Source organism: Chanodichthys erythropterus, chromosome 13, assembly GCF_024489055.1.
Source record: "Chanodichthys erythropterus isolate Z2021 chromosome 13, ASM2448905v1, whole genome shotgun sequence".
Lineage (NCBI taxonomy): Eukaryota > Metazoa > Chordata > Actinopteri > Cypriniformes > Xenocyprididae > Chanodichthys > Chanodichthys erythropterus.
In genome coordinates, this window is record NC_090233.1 from 32,758,394 (window position 1) to 32,778,137 (window position 19,744).

At 35.5% G+C, this 19,744-nt stretch overlaps 1 protein-coding gene across 14 annotated transcripts in view; it reads left to right on the top strand.

Annotated features, from left to right (window-relative positions):
* Nucleotides 1-19,744, top strand: part of arvcfb (ARVCF delta catenin family member b) — a 264,134-nt gene that overhangs the window by 168,021 nt on the left and 76,369 nt on the right. For 11 of the 14 annotated variants that reach the window (XM_067405666.1, XM_067405670.1, XM_067405667.1 and 8 more), the window contains 3 exons: nt 14,560-14,718; nt 15,961-15,981; nt 19,194-19,310. In XM_067405666.1, coding sequence (XP_067261767.1) covers nt 14,593-14,718; nt 15,961-15,981; nt 19,194-19,310 — 264 coding nt within the window. In that variant the 5' untranslated portion in view covers nt 14,560-14,592. The remainder of the gene's footprint in view (nt 1-14,559; nt 14,719-15,960; nt 15,982-19,193; nt 19,311-19,744) is intronic. The other 3 variants (XM_067405675.1, XM_067405677.1, XM_067405674.1) reach the window with 2 other exon arrangements.

Here is a 19,744-nt window from a genome sequence, read left to right on the forward strand (position 1 = left end):
AAAAATACTTTGAATAAATGCTGTTCTTTTGAAATTTCTATTTATCAAAAAATCCTAAAAAATGTATCAGTTTCCACAAAAAAATAACTTTCAACATTGATAATAATGATTGAAAAGAAATGTTTCACACCAAATCAGCATTTTAGAATGATTTCCGAAGGATCGTCACAGGATTAAATGACATTTTAAAATATATCGAAATAGATTTAGTGCGTTATCTCAGTTTTACTTAGTTCAGTTAAAACAGTGTAACAGTGATATAGCGGCCCTTTAATTCTGCCAAAACGTGTTGCAGATCTGCCAGCCTGCTCTTACCTCATTCACTATTTAAAAAAGACATGTCAGACAGATAAATTACAAATGACTAAACTCTCTAACCACCTTCCTGAATTAGTCATCACATTTCAAAACCAACATAGATGTACAATTCTAGCGGTAGTTTATCAAAGCTGTTTAAATGTTTGTTGTGACTATCCTATAGTGAGTCATTTTGTTTATAATTTACACTCTCATTACACTGAGATTAACTGACTTCCTCTTCAGCAGGGGTGAGGCTGAATTCCAGGCAGTTAGGACAGAAAGCCTTGAGAGCTCCTTAGCATTTCCTTCCTGGACTGATACAATGCTCAGAGTCTTTCTGTGTTTACACAAATCTCCAGCAATACATCACATAGCACTATGAATATACACTACCGTTCATAAATGTGTGATTTTGCTCTCCAAGGCTGCATATTTGAATCAAAAAACAATATTGTGAAATACTGTTACAATTTAACGATTTATACTGTTACATTTTCTATTTTGCGATTTATTACTTTGATGGCATCGCTGTCTTCTGTCACGTGATCCTTCAGAAATCATTCTAATATGCTGATTTGGTGCTCAAGAAACTTTTCTTATCATCAAAGTTGTAAACAGTTGAACTGAACAGAAACTGATAAATATTTTTCAGGATTTTTTGATGAATGGAAAGTTAGAATGTTTAAAAGAACAGCATTGATTTTGAAATAGAAATTTAAGTCTTTACTGTTACATTTCTTTTGAACAATTTTATGATTATAATTTTCAACAATTTAACTGCTGAATAAAAGTATTGATTTTAAACAAAACGTTTTACTGAACCCAAACTTTTGAATAGTAGTGTAAGCATATTTCAGACTGTTTTGGTTTAGTGTGGTGGTGATTTACTGGTGGTGGTATTTGGCAATTTTTTTTAAAAAGGAGACTTAGATGTTGGATGTATTCATGTTTCTTGGCTGATGAATGGAGAGGTGTTGAAGTGAAGCTAAATGGTTTTGGCAGCTGTGTGGTTGAACTGTTTGGGTCACACTTCCAGGAATCCAGCTGTAATTAGATGAAGCATGCTGGATATCTCTGGACATGACACAAACGTGGATGCACGCAGATACACTCACACAAACAAGCCATCTTTCTCAGTTCTGCCTCTTCCTTCCTGCATTAATGAGGGTTTGATATCCGGCTGGCTGTGGGCAGCTGTGATATCTCATGGAGATCTACTTCTTAGAACATCAGATAATGGCTATTCTGACCCTAAAAATAAGCATAAAAGTTAAGCAAAAATATTTGCATATATATATATATATATATATATATATATATATATATATATATATATATATATATATTTATATATATATATATATATATAATGATATATTCAGTTAATTATTTACATTTATTATTCATTTTAATTAAATATATTTTATATTTATTTTTTTTCTTGTCTTTCTGTAGGTGTATTTATTCATTCATTTTTCTTTTCACTCTTAATGGCCTGGGTTTCACAGACAAGGCTTAGATTAATTCAGGTTTAGGCCTTAGTTTAATTAGGACATTTAAGTGGCTTTCATAAAAATGCATTTGAAAAAAAAAAAAAAAAACATTACTGGTGTGCATCTTGAGACAAAACAATGGAACTGACATATTTTTAAATATGTCATTGCAAGTTGCTTTCAGTTAAAACAGCTCAAACATGCTTTTTAGTCTGAGGCTAGGCTTAAGCCTTGTCTGTGATACCAGGGGAATGACTTTTAAATACTACATGACTTGGATTATAGGAGAAGCTTCAGTGCTCAGAGCTCCATGAGATATTTAGAGATTGCACGACTATACCAGCATAACTGGTCTGTCTCACCTCAGCTTCATTTATTTGGTTTTCTTTTTACAGAGACGATTGTTGCCTCGGGTGTCTCTTTGGCACATCTCAGACTTTTTACAGAAGAATTTGGTAGTTGTTCTGTAACTTCTGTGAGATGCGGCTTTATGATGAAACTAGATTCAATGATACTTTCATAAAGAGCATGTTTTACAGGTCACGGTTTGCGCAGAGACTCGTTGATTGTTATAAAAGCAAGTCACGCACAATAATGCCCTTTGTTTTTGCGTAATGAAAGAGCAGTCTTTCTCCATTGTGGAGTAGGGGGAATGAATTAGCTACGCATCAACTATTGGTTTATTATCCACAAGCTCTTTTGTTGTGTGCCATTAATCTATGATTAGAAATCTAAACAGGCAATTAGGAAGCAATATTCCAGAAATCAAAATCCAATCTGCCGCTAATCAAACACACCTTCATAGTGGGCTGCTGAAATTGAATGGCAGTGGGCTGGAATACATTAGAACTAATGATGCCCCAGTATCACTCTCTTTCTGTTTTATTCTCTTTTTCTCTCTGTGTATCTCTTTACAACTCGTCCCATTGCTTTTTGCCTGTCTTCTCACGTTTTGTCTCTATTGGATGTACACTACATAACCCAATATACCCTGTGGACACTACATAACCCATTTTAGAAGGCTGTTAGATGCACAGTTCACAGGAAAAAGTTATAATTCTATTTTCATTAGTAATATATATATATATATATATATATATATATATATATATATATATATATATATATATATATATATATATATATATATATATATATATATATATATATATATATATACAGTGGCGATCGAAAGTTTGGGAACCCCTTTCAGAATCTGTGAAAATGTGAAAATTTTTAACAAAACAAGAGAGATCATACAAAATGCATGTTATTTTTTGTTTAGTACTGTCCTGAGTAAGATATTTTGCATAAAAGATGTTTACATATAGTCCACAAGACAAAAAATAGCTGAATTTATTAAAATAACCCCGTTCAAAAGTTTGGGAACCCTTGGATCTTAATACTGTGTGTGGTTACCTGATGATCCATGACTGTTTTTTTGTGTTGTGATGGTTGTTCATGAGTCTCTTGTTTATCCTGAGCAGTTAAACTGAGCTCTGTTCTTCAGAAAAATCCTCCAGGTCCTGCAGATTCTTCAGTTTTCCAGCATCTTTTGCATATTTGAACCCTTTCCAGCAGTGACTGTATGATTTTGAGATCCATCTTTTCACAATGAGAACAACTGAGGGACTCAAACACAACTATTAAAAAAGGTTCAAACATCACTGATGCTCCAGAAGGAAACACGATGCATTAAGAGCCAGAGGGTGAAAACTTTTTGAATTTGAAGATCAAGGTAAATTGTACTTATTTTTTCTTCTGGGAAACATGCAAGTATCTTCTGTTGCTTCCGATGGGCAGTACTAAATGAAAAAATATATATATTTCAACAAAATAAGAAAAATGTGGACATCTTCATCCTGTTCAAACGTTTTCACCCGCACCTTATTGCATCGTGTTTCCTTCTGGAGCATCAGTGAATGTTTGAACCTTTTTAATAGTTGTGTTTGAGTCCCACAGTTGTCGTCAGCGTGAAAAGATGAATCTCAAAATCATACAGTCACTGCTGGAAATATGTAAAAGATGCTGGAAAACTGAAGAATCTGCAGGACCTGGAGGATTTTTCTGAAGAACAGAGCCCAGTTTAACTGCTCAGAATAAACAAGAAACTCATGAACAACCATCACAAAACATAAAAACAATCATGAATCATCAGGTAACCACACACAGTATTAAGATCCAAGGGTTCCCAAACTTTTGAATGGTTTTTTTTAATAAATTCAGCTATTTTTTTGTCTTGTGGACTATATGTAAACATCTTTTATGTAAAATATCCTACTCAGGACAGTACTAAACAAAAAATAACATGCATTTTGTATGATCTCTCTTGTTTTGTTAAAAATTTTCACATTTTCACAGATTCTGAAAGGGGTTCCCAAACTTTCGATCGCCACTGTGTGTGTGTGTGTGTGTGTATATATAATATAATAATATAATATAATGTAATATAATATAATATAATATAATATAATGTAATATAATATAATATAATATAATATAATATAATATAATATAATATAATATAATATAATATAATATAATATAATATAATATATTATATTATATTATATTATATATTATTATTATCATATATTATATATATTAATACTATTATATAGTATTATAAATAAATACTTACTATTATCAAATAATAATATATATATATATATATATATGGAAACATGTTTTCCACAAAAAATTTATTAAAAATGATAAAAAAATTATTTAAAAAAACTTAAGCAGCACAACTGTTTTCAACATTGATAATAAGTAAGGTTTATTGAGGATCATGTGACTGAAGTATTGGCTGCTGAAAACTTTACTATCACATGATTAAACTACATTTTAAAATATATTAAAATAGAAAACATTTCATTTACATACTAATAATTTTTCACAATATGGTTGTACTGTATTTTTTTTTTTTTTTTTTTTTAATCAGATTTAGCCTTGGTGATATAAATAATTATTTTTTTAAATATATATTTCTATAATACAGTTTTCCCAAAGAGTATATTTCAGAGAAAGAGCAAGATACTTTGCATTTAAGGCATTTATATTTATCAATTCATTCAAAATAATCAGTGTTTAATACACATGCTCATTAGTATGCTAAAAGATACCTAAAATGTCTTGTATCATAATATACAAGCAACAAAAGCTGATGCTGTGGAGCTTTTCTCCTCCGCTGCCTCCAAAGCCCCAAGGATCAGATCCAGTTTCTTCATGTAGCTTGTGCTTTTAGGGCTCATATGGATCCTGAGAGAATATTGCTTACAGATGGGCCTCTCACATGAGGTATGAATAGCCTTACCATCTCGCCGACACAGACAGTACCGGCTGGGTTTCTAATGGATCATCCGGCTGCTCCTCGATTTCACAGGAGCGTCTCCGTGACGCTGTACCATGCAGATGGTTGATCAAGCTCCCAGAAGTTGTTCCTGAACGCTTCAGCCGTGCACTGCATGCACACATGGAACAGAACTGCAATATATTAGTCAATGGTCATTTTTAGCATTTGTGAAGTATAGTTCAGGTGCTGAGAGACTCTTGATGTGTGTAAGTAATGTTTTTGCAAGAGATGGATGACTAAAACACCATTTTACAATGGCTGTTCATTATAAATCTATGTATGTGATGCATAAGGCTTCATAAATATAGAATCGTGAAGAATATAACCACCTTAAACAGGTCAAGGTAGAACAGGATAGATTGCATTGAGCCCAGAGCTCTGTGGGTACCCGTCTCTCATGCACTACGCCTTAAGTCACTGGATATATTACACAGCCTTTATCTCACTACACAATATTAGCCGTGCTGTAAATCAACAAGGGTTTCCATGACAGTATGTCCTTCCTTTTCCTGAAGCATGTGTTACAGAGGCAGCTCCCTCACTGGTGTGACTTTGTGACCGCTCGCTCACACACACAAACCATCATAAAGTCTATCGCTGATTCAATCACGTCTGAGTGGCTGCGCATTAGGACAAGATAAGGATGTGATAGACAGAAAGTGAGAACAGGGCAATCACTCATTCCAGACTGTTAAAATGGCCATGACTGCCCACCGCTGCTATCCAGCCCTTTGTGTGACTGCATTTCAGTGTTGTGCTTCAGAGGCAGGCTGGTCCCCAGGCCTGATATTTGATCTATTAACAGCTGGACCTTCAGTAGCAGAAGCAGCAAACAGAACAACGGGAGCCAGAGCAGTGACAGGGGGAAGTCAAACACGTGCCTATCCTGCCCTGCCCATGGCCGTAGCCCAAAGACCCTGCATGAACTGATCTCTTGGCAAAGGCTTACAGTGCCTCTCCCTGGAGAGACCACATTTCTGACTCGCAGCCAGAAAACCGTATTTGCGGTGCGTGCTGTTGTTGATGTACGTCCATATGGGCTTTTGCCCTCCAAAACCCTGGATAGCAATAGCCTGAACTTGCTTCACCCATTTCACCCAGCGCTACTGTGCTTTACTCCCTCTTTTTCGCATCCTCTAGTAAAACAAACAACTCCCGCAAGGTCATTGCACCTCCCGTAACCCGGAGTCATGCAAGATTTTATCCCAATTGTTGGTTTAACTTAATAAAGTAAGTTACTTGGTTGCCTTAAAATTTTGAGTTCATTGAAACTAAAGTTAATGCAATGAAGACAATTGGTTTAATCAACAGAAACTCAAAATATTGTTATCTGAACCACATTAATTATTGAAGTTGATTTGACAAAAGAAAAAATGTTGTGATAACAAATCATGAAAATGATTTTTTACAGCGTATAGGGTTGAAATTTGAAATGAATAATCTATTAACCTAAATCGTACAAATGAATTCATTTGTTTTGTTTGTTTGTAAATTATTTTATTTTATTTTACAGTCCCACCAGGATTTCACTTCATCAAAAATAACTGATTTTGTGGTTGTAATTTCCAGAAATGGGCAAAAAATTTATAATTAGTAGAACACATTTACCACATTATGTATTATCTCATTTATTTTGGTCTCTCTCTACCAAATACTGATACATTTTTAACTTTTAAAACAACCTATGGATTTATTTATTTATTTATTCATTTATTTATTTATTTATTTATTTATTTATTTATTTATTTATTTATTTATTTATTTATTTATTATTATTATTTTTTTTCAGACTTGGAAAAGGGGGATTTTGAATGTGGTGCCCAGCCTTGCCCAGTCTTTACAAATTAGAAATGTAATAATAATAATAATAATAATAATAATATTTAAAAAAATTGTTAGGCTATTACTGTAGATAGCTAGCTGGGCTAGCCTAATGATGGACTATCTAGCTTTAATAACATGATTACTTCGGGTGGGCAATATGACCAAAATCTTATAAACAAACAGCAACAAAACAAATTCTCTCTTCAATGATTCAACGACATCAAAGTGAAAATACCAGATTATTGTAAAGGTTTAAAAGGAGGTGTGACCAAAACGTTTGAGAACTACTGACTTAAGACATCTGCCAAGACTGATATTTTTACATAATTTGTTTGTATTTGACTGTTGACCCTACAGGCTAACAAATTACATTAGATCAGCATACCAAAACAAATTATTATCCTGCTATCCTAGCATACATTGACTGATTGTTAACTTGAAGTGATAAATTATACTTATTAACTTATTTGATTGTTTATTTATTGTAAAATTAATGAATTGTAAATGAATAAACATTTTATTTGATCTTATTTACAACTGATACACCTAACGTAGTATACCATTATTTGATAAGCCGGCTAACTAGTGATCATAAGTTATGATTTTGATCATCTTGCTTAACACAGTGCTGTATTTTTTTCAACAGGTTTCACTAATGCCAAACTCCTGTTTTTTATTGTACAGTTGGAAGGGTTTAGGTTTATTTTTTATTTGTTTTGCCTGCCTTCTTACTGTTTACCAAGTTTTATAGGAAAACAGGAGTGATATATGCTCTGGCTGTGTTGTGTCATGGTTGCATTCCAGAAAGGGAGCGCTGACCGCAAGCTGAATTATATGAGTGAAAGTGTGAGAGTGCGGGCAACTGTGTTCTTTTTCAAGCCCCGCTGTAAAGCCACACCGTGCCAGAAATCTTTCAGAAGGGTGTAACTTGGATACGTGACTGATTCTTTCCAGATGTTCAAAATTACCGTCGCAAAAATATTTTTCATCTAGCAGGACTGGTGGGGGGTTAATGGAATCACGTAGATCATGTATTTTTATTAATTATGCAAACAAAGCTTGAAAACTTGTGCCAGACGAAAAGTTGTGCTTTACTGAGTAAATACTTTTTCTTTTCAGAGAGAGTGGTGTTCCTTTGAGGTTTGTCCTCATTTGCCATTTTCATTTTTTCTTTTTGTTTAAACCTGGGAATCTGGAACAAAAGAACAAAAGGGGTGACCAAGGGTGCGAGTGGAGAAAGAGAATGGCTTCACAAAGCTGTTGTTAGAGAAACGGATGCGGCCAATGAGTGAGGAATGCCTAAAATGAGGCTCCCGTGTTCATAGACCATGAGAGGATGGAGATTTGGCACTGGATCACTCAGGAGGACAAAGAGATTAGCAGAGCCATTACAGCCCGCTAGCCTCTATTCCTCGCCTTTTCTCTTTCATCCCTCGTCCTTCCATCCCTTTTTTAGTTAAGCTTATCTGCCAGCCGTCGTCTCAAAATGCATTTGACTATCCGTTATCCACAGCTCTCTGTGGAATGTTCAGCCCGACCCCTCCCTCCCCCTCTTCCCGCATCATTCTGCTCCATTGGGACGTATCTGTCCGTTGGTGTGGGCCTTTGGCTTGAGAGTCAGACTTGAGTCTTCGGCTTCTTTCTCATCACTCATCGTGTCCCCTCCATCCAATTACCCTCCATCCATTTTACTTCCACTCAACCTCCCCAGGCAGTCATACGAAGGAGATCTGTGTGCCCTCTTCTCAGTTATTTGTTTTTTAAATTGTCTGATTTATTTGCTCAATTTTCCACAAGTACAGCGCAGTGAAATGAAAGCTAATTCTCGCTCGCTGTCACATCCCGGCATGGCGGGTGTGACTCTCGGTCATGAAGATGGATGCGGGAAAAGAAGCAAGTTGATGGGAAACTCTTATGACCCAAGGTTATACAAACACTCTTGGCAAATGGATTAATTGTGTAAGATCTTACCAATGATTGCTGCAGTGAGGTCTGACTGAAATCCTGTTAGCCAGAGCACGATGCATTACTGACAGCGAGGCTGCGGCCCAGGTGATACATGGCAACTGTAATGAACATAGTGGAGGTGCGAAAACTAATCTTCTCTGTATCTCGCAGACCTTCTCCAGAGTGATATTAAGCTAGTTGATGATGTTTTGTTCACTCTGCAAATGGTTATGAAGCTATTAATCGGACAGAAATGAATCGAAAGAAAATCGGAGACATTTTTTCATTCAGATTAGTGGTTGAATGGAATGCTAGCTCTCTACTCACTGGATGCTGCACAGTATACGGTGTATACAGCCGCCGCCTTCTTTTTTTTAAATAGTTGGTTAAACAGTAATGAAATAGAAACGATTAAGTGGAGACAAATTAATCTAAAGGCTGGAATACAAAAAACAACTTTTGCTCTGATATTTCACACGCTCAACAGATATGTGATTGCTTACACAGATACACAGATCGTCTATCAGCCAGTTCCTAATATATCTGATGATAGATGGATCCACTGATAGACACCTGCTTTCAAACGCTCCTTTGTGTATCTGTGTAAGCGCTCTGTGAAGAGCGTCGAAGATGTCTATTTACATCAAGTTTTTGAAGCTTCCATCATTGTAACCAATCACAGACATATCTGTTGAGTGCATGAACACAGAGGCCAATCAGAGGTGTTTAAGAATCTGCTCAATTCTAAGGGGAATTGCTGGTATCATCATATTTTTAAAATTTCAGTAAAAAGTACTGACTTCGGCACCAATTCAATACTTTTGACAACACTAGTTGCATTCTGCTCTTGGACACATGACCTAATCAGGTTACATGTTTCATTATCTGGAAGATAAAAAAAAACTTAATACAAAAATGTTGTATTTTTAATACAATTTTGTGTAAAAATGATGTCTGATCCAATAATTAGTCATAAAAAAGAAGTTATTTTGGTATTTCTTAATGCTCTTACTATTGCTGTGGTGTATAGTGTGCATACTGTGTACAGTATGCACGTTTCACACTGTCAGGGAAAAAAAAATTGTACTTTCAGCTTGTCATTGAGTTAGAACCCTGAAAGGTACATCTTTGTGACTTATCTACTTAAAGGGTGCATATCGGCACATTAAGGTACTATATTAGGAGTTGGTAAGGTACCTTTTTAGGGTACAATTACAAAGAGTACAAGCTAAAGTTACAGTTTTTACACATTTTGTCTGACAGTGTGCTTCTAGAACATTTGCATAGTGTACTTAAGCATAGTTAAGCATGGGAGCAATAGTAAGAGCAGTATGACATTATGATCCCCACTCTTTATATATCAAGATTATGCATCAAAGGTGAAAAAAATAATAATTACACCCTTATAACAAAATTAGAAAGGTTTTAGATAGTTGTTGTGTTTGAGGTGTGAACTGTGGAGAGCACAAATGTTGCTCTCTCAGCTTTACAGACGGGTGGTCTTTTTATCCAGTGTGGATCAGGGACAGGCCTGATAGTAAAGTGATTCCGCTACTCAGAAGATTTTTAATTGCCAATCGTTTTTCTCATTTGCCTATCTGCTCTATTTGCTACAGCTCACCTTATCTTCTCCAGCTCTGTCTCAATTTGCCATTGTGGAAGACTGATGTTTATCTCACACACCTCATCGTCACTCCTTGCAGGGAAAAAGGATGAAATTAAAACCCACCTGGTATTTCTTTTGTGTAAGAAACCATGCTGTGCAATTACCAAACCTTTAATTATGTGCAGATTCAACACAAGAGGTTTTGAAACATGATATAACACTCATGCAAAAGCCTTTCTCATGTATAGAAACTCTTGGTGAACTGTGGTCTTGTTTTTTTTTCTAACTTGTTTCCTTAAAGGTGCTCTAAGCGATCCTGAGCGGAGTAACTTCCTGTTGACGTTTGAAGTGTTATCAAACAAAACAGAGGCTAGCTAGACCCTCTCTCCACCTCCTCCTCCTCCTCCCATCCGTGCTTCCTGAAAAGGTCATGAACGCGCATTTAAAATCATTCTTGTCGGTTATTGGCTGGAGCATGTTTATTATGATTCGTGGTCCAGGCTGCGCCAGTTTGTTTTTGTTTCCGTTTTCGGAGCTTGTGGCGACTACAGAGACCGTGTTTTTTTACAGTGTGTTCAGGGGACAGGCAGCTAGTGGATAGTGAGGAGATGTTTGCTGTATGTGACAAATAATGTTTTGGCCTAAAAATGCGTGACATCGCTAAGAGCACCTTTAACAAAGTCTTTGTTGCTAAGGAGCACCTGACTCTTCCACAGCTTTGAATCTGTTCTCATTGCTCAGGGACTTGTGCGTTAAAGTGTTTACTACATGTGTAACTTGTGTGTGTAAAAAATCCTTTGGTTAATGTATTAGACATGCCCCGGATGTCTATAATTATTTTCAGTCTACTGTCTTTTTCCAGAAGAAAGGGATTTTGGGTATTCCTTTCTTTCTAAAATTAGAACGCCTTAAAAAGGGACTCATTTTCTGAAGCCCGTAGGGTTGCCCAGAAACTCCGCTCTCAATTCTGCGAGACATGCTATGCAATCACACTCGCATAAACACACAAAAGTGATGCTGGGTTCAGGAGTTCACCTGTGTAATAGTTGTCATAAAGGCAAAGCTGCTATCTCTGGCAGCAGATTTCCCCCATGTGATGCGGATCATCTTTGATAAAGACACCACTGAATGATGCTCAGGATGGTGGCAAAATCCTCAGCCCGCCTTTGGGCTATATCTCTGTCCGGCTGACTGAGGAGACTTTTTTTTTGCATACAAAAAATGAGCTCATGAGTGCTGTAGAGTTATTTATGGGTTATGCCCCATCATTTAAAGGTGATTTTCACTGGGAAAACAAACTTCATGGATGGCTGGTGAACATGAAACTGTTTTGCATCCTGTGTGTATCCTGAAAGGTACTGATGTCATGGTCAGATGTTTATTTTTATACTGTAAATAAACTAGATCTGGCTCCGGCTCTCACACACATCTCATTATGCTTTTGTATACTTCTCTAAGGGATCCCGTTTGGGTTGATGGCAGTACAAATGTGAGGAACTTTTGTAGTAGAACAAAAAATGTTTATCAGTGGTTTTAAGGATTTGAAGAAAATGCAAAACAAAACAAAACAAAACAAAACAAAAAACATTCATGCATTTGGATCTTGTTTTTTAGCAAAAAATAACACCCTTAAAACAAGGTCAGTTAAAGCAAAACTGCATAAGATGCCAAGACTTAATTTGAGAGAATATATCTTTTTAAAAATGCTAAGTATTTCAGTATTTTGCACTATTATTATTAAGCATACACTATGGAAAAAGTGGATATATTTATATATGTTCTTGATACATTCTCAGTTCTCTGCATATGTTCAGTGGACAATAACAATGATGTACAATATCTGGTGCTTTTTAATTTGGATGCAATAGAGAAGTAATTTACCTCCCCTCAACATATTTTCACTACTATTTGCTTTAAACACTGTTCTTCTGAGCTTTGAATACTGTAGCTTCTACAAAGTGATCGTTGGCCTCTCTGAAGCTGCTCCCAAGAGTATCCTCCTCCTTCGAGCAGAGAGTTTTATGGGACGACCTTTTCTAGATAGCGTCTGGGTGGTTTGATGTAGCCTCTGTTTCATGATAATTCAACCAATATTGTCCCCAGAGACATCCTAGATATTTTTTTTTTACTGTTTTCTTTACTTTTTACATGTTTAACTTCAACAACTTTAGAATTAGTTTTAGTCTTCACAGCTTTTTAATGGTGGCCTTCAGTATCAATTTCTTGGGTATATATATATATATATATATATATATATATATATATATAAAATATAATATATATATAATATATATTTATACCCAAGACCCATTATCAGTTCTTATTAACATAATGCCATTTAGAAACATTTAGTTTCCATTTCTCATGTTATGCCATGATTACAATTTAAAAATTCATGTTGAAAAGAGGCATATTTATCTGTGCTTTCACAGGGGTGCTAATAGGCTCTTTAAAAGTGTCTCATTACTTTCTCATATTGAATTCTGCTCAAGCTTGGCTGTCAGAAAGTTAATCAAAGCTTTGTTTCTGTGTGGTACGCCTGCATAATCCATGTGGCACTGAGCTATTAGGAGTGAGGCACTTCAGATAAGATGTTTTTATCCTCATCAATCATCAGTTTCAATCAATTCACGTACTGACACTCCTCTCTTAGGCCAATTAAACAATTAAAACTAAATCCCTCCAGATGGAAGAAAAAGTTTCTTTTGACTTCAGTTTCTCTTAGAAGAATGCAGTTCTGAGGTTGGACAGGCAGCCGCTCGAACTGCCAACACAGAGAAATGATAGTGACACATGAAAGGCTAGAAGTCAATGATTAGCAAGACGGGCTACGGATCAATTTGGCCTGCCACAGACTTTGAAGCTTTCCGCTATGCTAATCAATGAAAAACTGCCTGCTCGTTAATGCCTTCAAAGATGGATGGAAAACAAATGGCTACCTCTGGCATCATCCCTCATCAGCCTTCCTTTGCTGCTGCCAACGCGCACACACACACACACACACACACACACACACACACACACACACACACACACACACACACACACACACACACACACACACACACACATGTTTGTTTTTGTGAATTGTGGGGACTTTCCATAGACTTCAATGCATTTTACACTGAACAAACTGTACATTCTATCCCCCTACCCTGCCCCTACCCCTAAACCTAACCCTCACAGGAAACTGTGCAAACTTTTACTTTTTCACAAAAACTCATTCTATATGATTTATAAACCCATTTACATTGTGGGGACCGCTGGCTGGTCCCCACGATGTAGGTGAACTCAGGTTTATATTACATCATGGGGACATTTGGTCCCCACAATGTAATATAAACAAAAGCACACACACACACACACGCACACACACACACGCACACACACACGCACGCACACACGCACGCACGCACGCACACAGTTCTGCCCAGACTGATTGTGCCCTCAATGTTTGCTGTTGTTTCTTTCTGTGTCATTTGTAGTGTTTTTACAGTTGCCTCAGCCACCTTTGCTTCATATTTTCATTTACAAGCACTATAGCTTCAGGAATTTTGATTATTTGTTTGTTGTTTGTTTACCATCTTGTCTAATAATATAAGGTCTCAGGGGGATCTTTTTCTTCTCTCTCAAGCATTTTTTTCCTTTTATTATTCTATCCTGAAGAGTCAACACTTATTTATATATACCACTTATTTATATATATATATATATATATATATATATATATATATATATATATATATATATATATATATATATATGTGTGTGTGTTCTCATAAGGACAACCAGTCAGTATTGATACTTATTTAATTTTAATTACATATAACTTTGTTGCATTTGTCACTCAAATGTTTGGATTAAGGTTAAAGTTAGTGAGTCATATTTGCTTTCTTATAAATAGAAAGGATTACCAAAATTAAAATATTCCCTCATCTATTATTAAAAGCTGTAAAAAGGTTTTCTTGAATGGCCTGCGAATCCCACAGCAGTGACCTTTGACCTTGAACCTCTGCCCTCTGCTTGTCCCACAGGAGCAGAGCCCCAGTAACCAGACATCACTGGCCATGATGCAGGAGCCCCAGGAGGTTGTAGAGGAGACTGTAACTATAGAGGAAGATCCCGGCACACCCACCTCTCGTGTTTCTGTGGTCACCTCAGAGGATGGAACTACACGCCGCACAGAGACTAAGGTACTGGTGCTTACAACTGCCACATTTTGAAACATACAGTTTAGAAATATCTTTGTTTACATAGTATGTTATTATTAGCTATGCATCTTTCATTTACATATATTTACTAGGGCTGCTCGATTTATTGCGATTAAACCGCACACGATTTAGCAAAGGCTGCAATTATTTAATGCGCAGCTTGTCAGAGCTGTACGGCTTTGATCAGTAGTAAATGCTTCTCCATCTGAAAGCCAGAGGGCGCTCTTCCGCAGAAACTCTAAATATACCCTGCCGCAGAAATAGATAACATGCGTCATATCGCTGTATCTGAATAAACAGAAGGTTGAAATGCTTTGATTGATTAAACATAACTAATAAACACACGACTGCCTTATTCTGTGTAAGAATCCACATCATCTCACAGAAGGATGCTCAACTGTCGTTATGAAGTGAGTTTGGAGTAAAAACAGGTTATTAAATGTTGTCTTTTGTTGGACAAGATGCTGTTGTTAAATGCTTCTCATTTCTGGAAAGATGTTTGACACATGTTGCTTTTTCAAATGTACATTATAAGCGACTCAAACTCGCAGTGCTTAAAGATGGATTAGCATTTGGAGCCATACTTCATTGACAAGCTTCACATTGAAAAAAAAAATAATAATAATCGCAGCCTTTACGATTTCATAATCGCACTAAGAATAGCGTTTAAGCAATAATCGCATTTAAGTTCAATGTTATTTTTCGTATTGTGTGATAAATCGTGCGAAATGTAATCGAACTTACGTTTATATTTTATTTAGGCAAACTTGAGGTGATGTTCTTTAGGTACTATAAAGAAGACAAATCTCCCTCTAAGAGTTGAGCTGTTTTATATTTAACTAAAGACTTAAGAAATAGTCATATTAAATGATCAGAAATTACTGAATATATTCATGCACTGTATAAAATGTAGAATTATAGATTTATAATTATAAACCTTTTGTCCAGATTGGTGGGAGGTGTTGATGTGGTTTACAGTGACAAAGGGATTAACAGACTAGCGATTCTTTACCAGTAACACAGCTCAGATGTTTTGAACCTGAGAGAGTTTACAAAAATACATTTGGCTAGGCTAGATATGAAAATGTTGCTCCTAATATGCTAAAGAGAAACTTAGTACACATTAATAGCAATAGCTCTGTTTAGACCCATCCATTTATGTTGTACTTTTGTAAGCCACACAATCTTGATTCCACTTTACTTTTGTTTTGTTGTTTGTAAAAGGACAATGTGACTAATATGAAGGTGAGTTAAAATCTCTCCCTCACATATGCTTTCTCACACACGCCTCTTGTCAGTCACCATTATTTGTGCTCATTGAAGCTCAACAATGCACAGCATCTCAGCGCTGGTGTGAAATCACTGCATAAAGCTTCAATTGGCAGAGCAGTCACCTCTTAACACTCTTTACTGCTACAGTCCTGCTTGTTTACATACCCCTTGCAGATTCTGCTAAATGTTATCATTCTTTAACATTTTTAGGGTTCCTGCAAATTTAATTCTTCTTCTTATTATTATTATTTTTTCAATGAAATACTGCCCTGATGAAACTGGTTACTAAATGAGCATAGTTAGTAACTTGAGAAGAAAACTTTTTTATGCTATGTTGTTAGGTGTAGTATGTCAAAATGTAAACTATATGTAATCCCTATTGTTGCTGCTTCTCATTTCTATGGTAATGCTATGGTAAATGTCGCTCTTTGTCTGCATAGAACTTTAGTTTGGAATAAATGTGATCTAAACAAATATGTTCTTTGATTTGATAAGGTACATAAAAACACAGCATTCAGAGTGCATTTGTGAATTTGAATTTAGGAAAAACATACAGCATATAAATGTACTGTAGCTAGTGACTCGATGTTGAGATGCAGTTTGCCACATGGAGCAATTGAGGGACACATAGATGATAAGACATTCACACTATTTTCTTAATGCATTGCATTGATTTTGTTGCGACTGATTCATTTAATTTTTGTTCTCTCTCATTTTTTAATCAAAATGTCATAACCAATCTTTAATCATTTAGCCCACTTAAACCCCATTCCATTCTTAGAATCAATGGCAAGCTCGCATTCAGATCTGCCTTAATACAATCAATAACAAATGGAACCGAGTTCTCACCCTACATTTGTTTTCTTTTTCCATTATCCATTTCACTCATACTGTATGTACATCACAATATGGAAGAAAATATCTGCCACTACATCACAACTTGAATATCTGCTATGTCATTTCTTCAGGGCAGTACAAATTAAACAACAAAACTTATGCTCTCTCTTACTTTTAAAAATGCTAAACATATTACTCATTCTGCAAGGGCATGTAAACTTATGAGAAAAGGGTTATATAAAGTGTACAATCCATTTTACATATCAAAAACAAACAGCTACTCTACATGCATGCACAAGCATTAACAATGTGCACATAGAAACATCTCTTTTCTATGGTGTAACACAACTGACAGTTTATACATAGTGGGAGGAAGTGAAGGGAAAGAATGATCTTACTGCTGCACCATTTCTCACCATTAGACCACTCACACAAAGCTAAACTTATGAAACCTACAAAGGAATAACTTCACAGAGTGTGGGTCCTTCTGTCACATGTTAGTGTGTTTCAGCTGATATGGAGGTTGTGGAGACAAGCTTATAGTCACGTAAATACATCACCCTCAGCCGAAGAGCTATGGGTGTAAGATAAATAAAGAGCTCTGGGTCTAGGATAAAATCTAAGCGTTCTGTTACACCCTGGATGTTCATAGTCAGTGTAAATGTACTTCCTCATTGGCACCATAACATCTTATGTAATGCACTTGATCAAATTCAACTGATTTGCTTATTTCTTAGTAGAAATTGTATTGGTATCTGCTGATAATCACATTCTATGACTCAATCGGTTGTCACTAAATTTGGTCGATCTCAAAAACTGATTTGATGACGTAAAACCATAAAAAGTTGCCATTGACGCACATATAAATGATAGACGGATAAGGCTTTTGTACCATGGTCTTGATTTACCGTGTGGCACATAATAGGAGCGCACAGCTGAAACAGGGCTGGACGATCATCACTATTCAACCAGGATCTTATTACTTGTTACTTATTCTATGAAATTATAAATATTTTTATGCTTTATTGTGGTTTAATTTACACATTTAAGTAGTTGTTATGTTCAGTAAATCCCTTGTTTGGAGAGGTTTTTGGACTATTGATAAAAACCATGGTTCCAAATGCCATAACTTGTGATTGCTTTGAGATAACAACGCACAATTTGGCTTAGATGCAGTTGACATGATTGTGAACAAGTAAACAAGCTATGTTAACAGTGACATATTGCTTATATAAAGCTTAAATGATTGGGATTGGTACCAGTATCAGCCGATCATGATGACAAGAAATCGGTAATCAGTAGCCTATTTATTTGAAAAATATTTTAAAATGAAAATTGATGAATTAATTAATTAATGTGCTTTATCAGATGCAATTTTTATCCTTTCCACCAATAAATTGCATGCATAGAATTGTGAGATATCGTAGGCAGCATATAAATGTACCCCATAATAATCCTGTGCAAGGAGAACAAAAACCAAACTAGATGAAAGCACTTAAGTAGACAGGGTGTTCAAACATTGAATACAGATGTACCTGTAGACATGCTGTATACTGCTTCTAAAGGCATCATTTTGCTGCTTTTTTTCAGCAGACATCTATTGTTGTAAATATTAACTTTGCAGGGTTACTTTAGAATAGCAAAATTATTTTATACACATTGTTGGGGTTTCTTTAACTGTATAAATATGGTGAACAACATATAATGATTTAAATGAGTAGATTAGAGACTGGAAACATTACAAACTTACTGTAATGTAATGCTCAAAGGTCATAAAGACTTAAAATTGTATATAATTAAAATGTTTAGCCAAAACATAAATTATAAAAAAAAAAAAAAAAAAAAAATATTAATTAAAGATTATTGAATATTAAATAAATATTATAAATTAATGTAATATTATTGAGCATTGCTTAATTAAATTAAAAAAAACAAAAAAACAAAAAAAAACAGTTTACATGTAGAAGCCTCTGATAAAATAATGTGTTTCTCTCGAATGCGTCTTTCTCTCCTTCTGTGTTTTCTCCTCTTGGAAATCATCCAGCTAGAGGAACATTCTATTAAATGCTGAAATTACCCTTTTGTGAAGGACAAAATGAGACAACAAAACTATTTTGTCTCAAAGGCATTCTTGTTTAGCCAGATAATTCATATCGAAATTAATTCTCTGGCCCAGTTTGTGTTTTGGACTGTTCTGGACTATTAACGAGGCTTCATGGGAAAAGTCCTACTTTTTTAAACAGGCTTTCATCTAACTGTTTTCCTTTCACTCTTACAAGGCTTGACATTTCCATTATAACTATATTTTTCTGACTAATGTCTCCTGAACTGACATACTTTCACTGTAGGTGACCAAAGTGGTTAAAACCATCACACGACGAACCTTCCAGCCAGTGATCCTGACCCAGTCCAAACCATCTACTCCCGTTCCTCCATCTACACCAACACCATCTGAAACAAAACCAGTAAAGAGTGCTTCTGGTTGACATGTCTCTTCCTCCCCACTTACATCTCACTAACTGTGTCTGTAACTCACAGCTGGTGTGGCAACGGTCTGTAAAACTAAATACCAGGGAGATCATAAAACCCTTATAGAACTATAAAATCTGGCCATGACGCCTGCATGCACCTTTTAACAGGCAAACATTATAAACACAGCCATCGCTGTAGATAGACACCTTTCATTAGAGGCAACAGTAGCCTTGGTGGTTAAACTTACTCTAAATATAAGCCTCAGTGTCCTTCTACCTTTTTTAGGTTTTTAAACTTGCGCATGTTTCACACTCTATTTCAATAACCTCTTTAAAGTCAACATGAAATGCTGCTTGAAATTAATTTATATATAGGTAAATTAATATTATACTACTATTTAAATATTTTATTTATTTGCTTATCTATA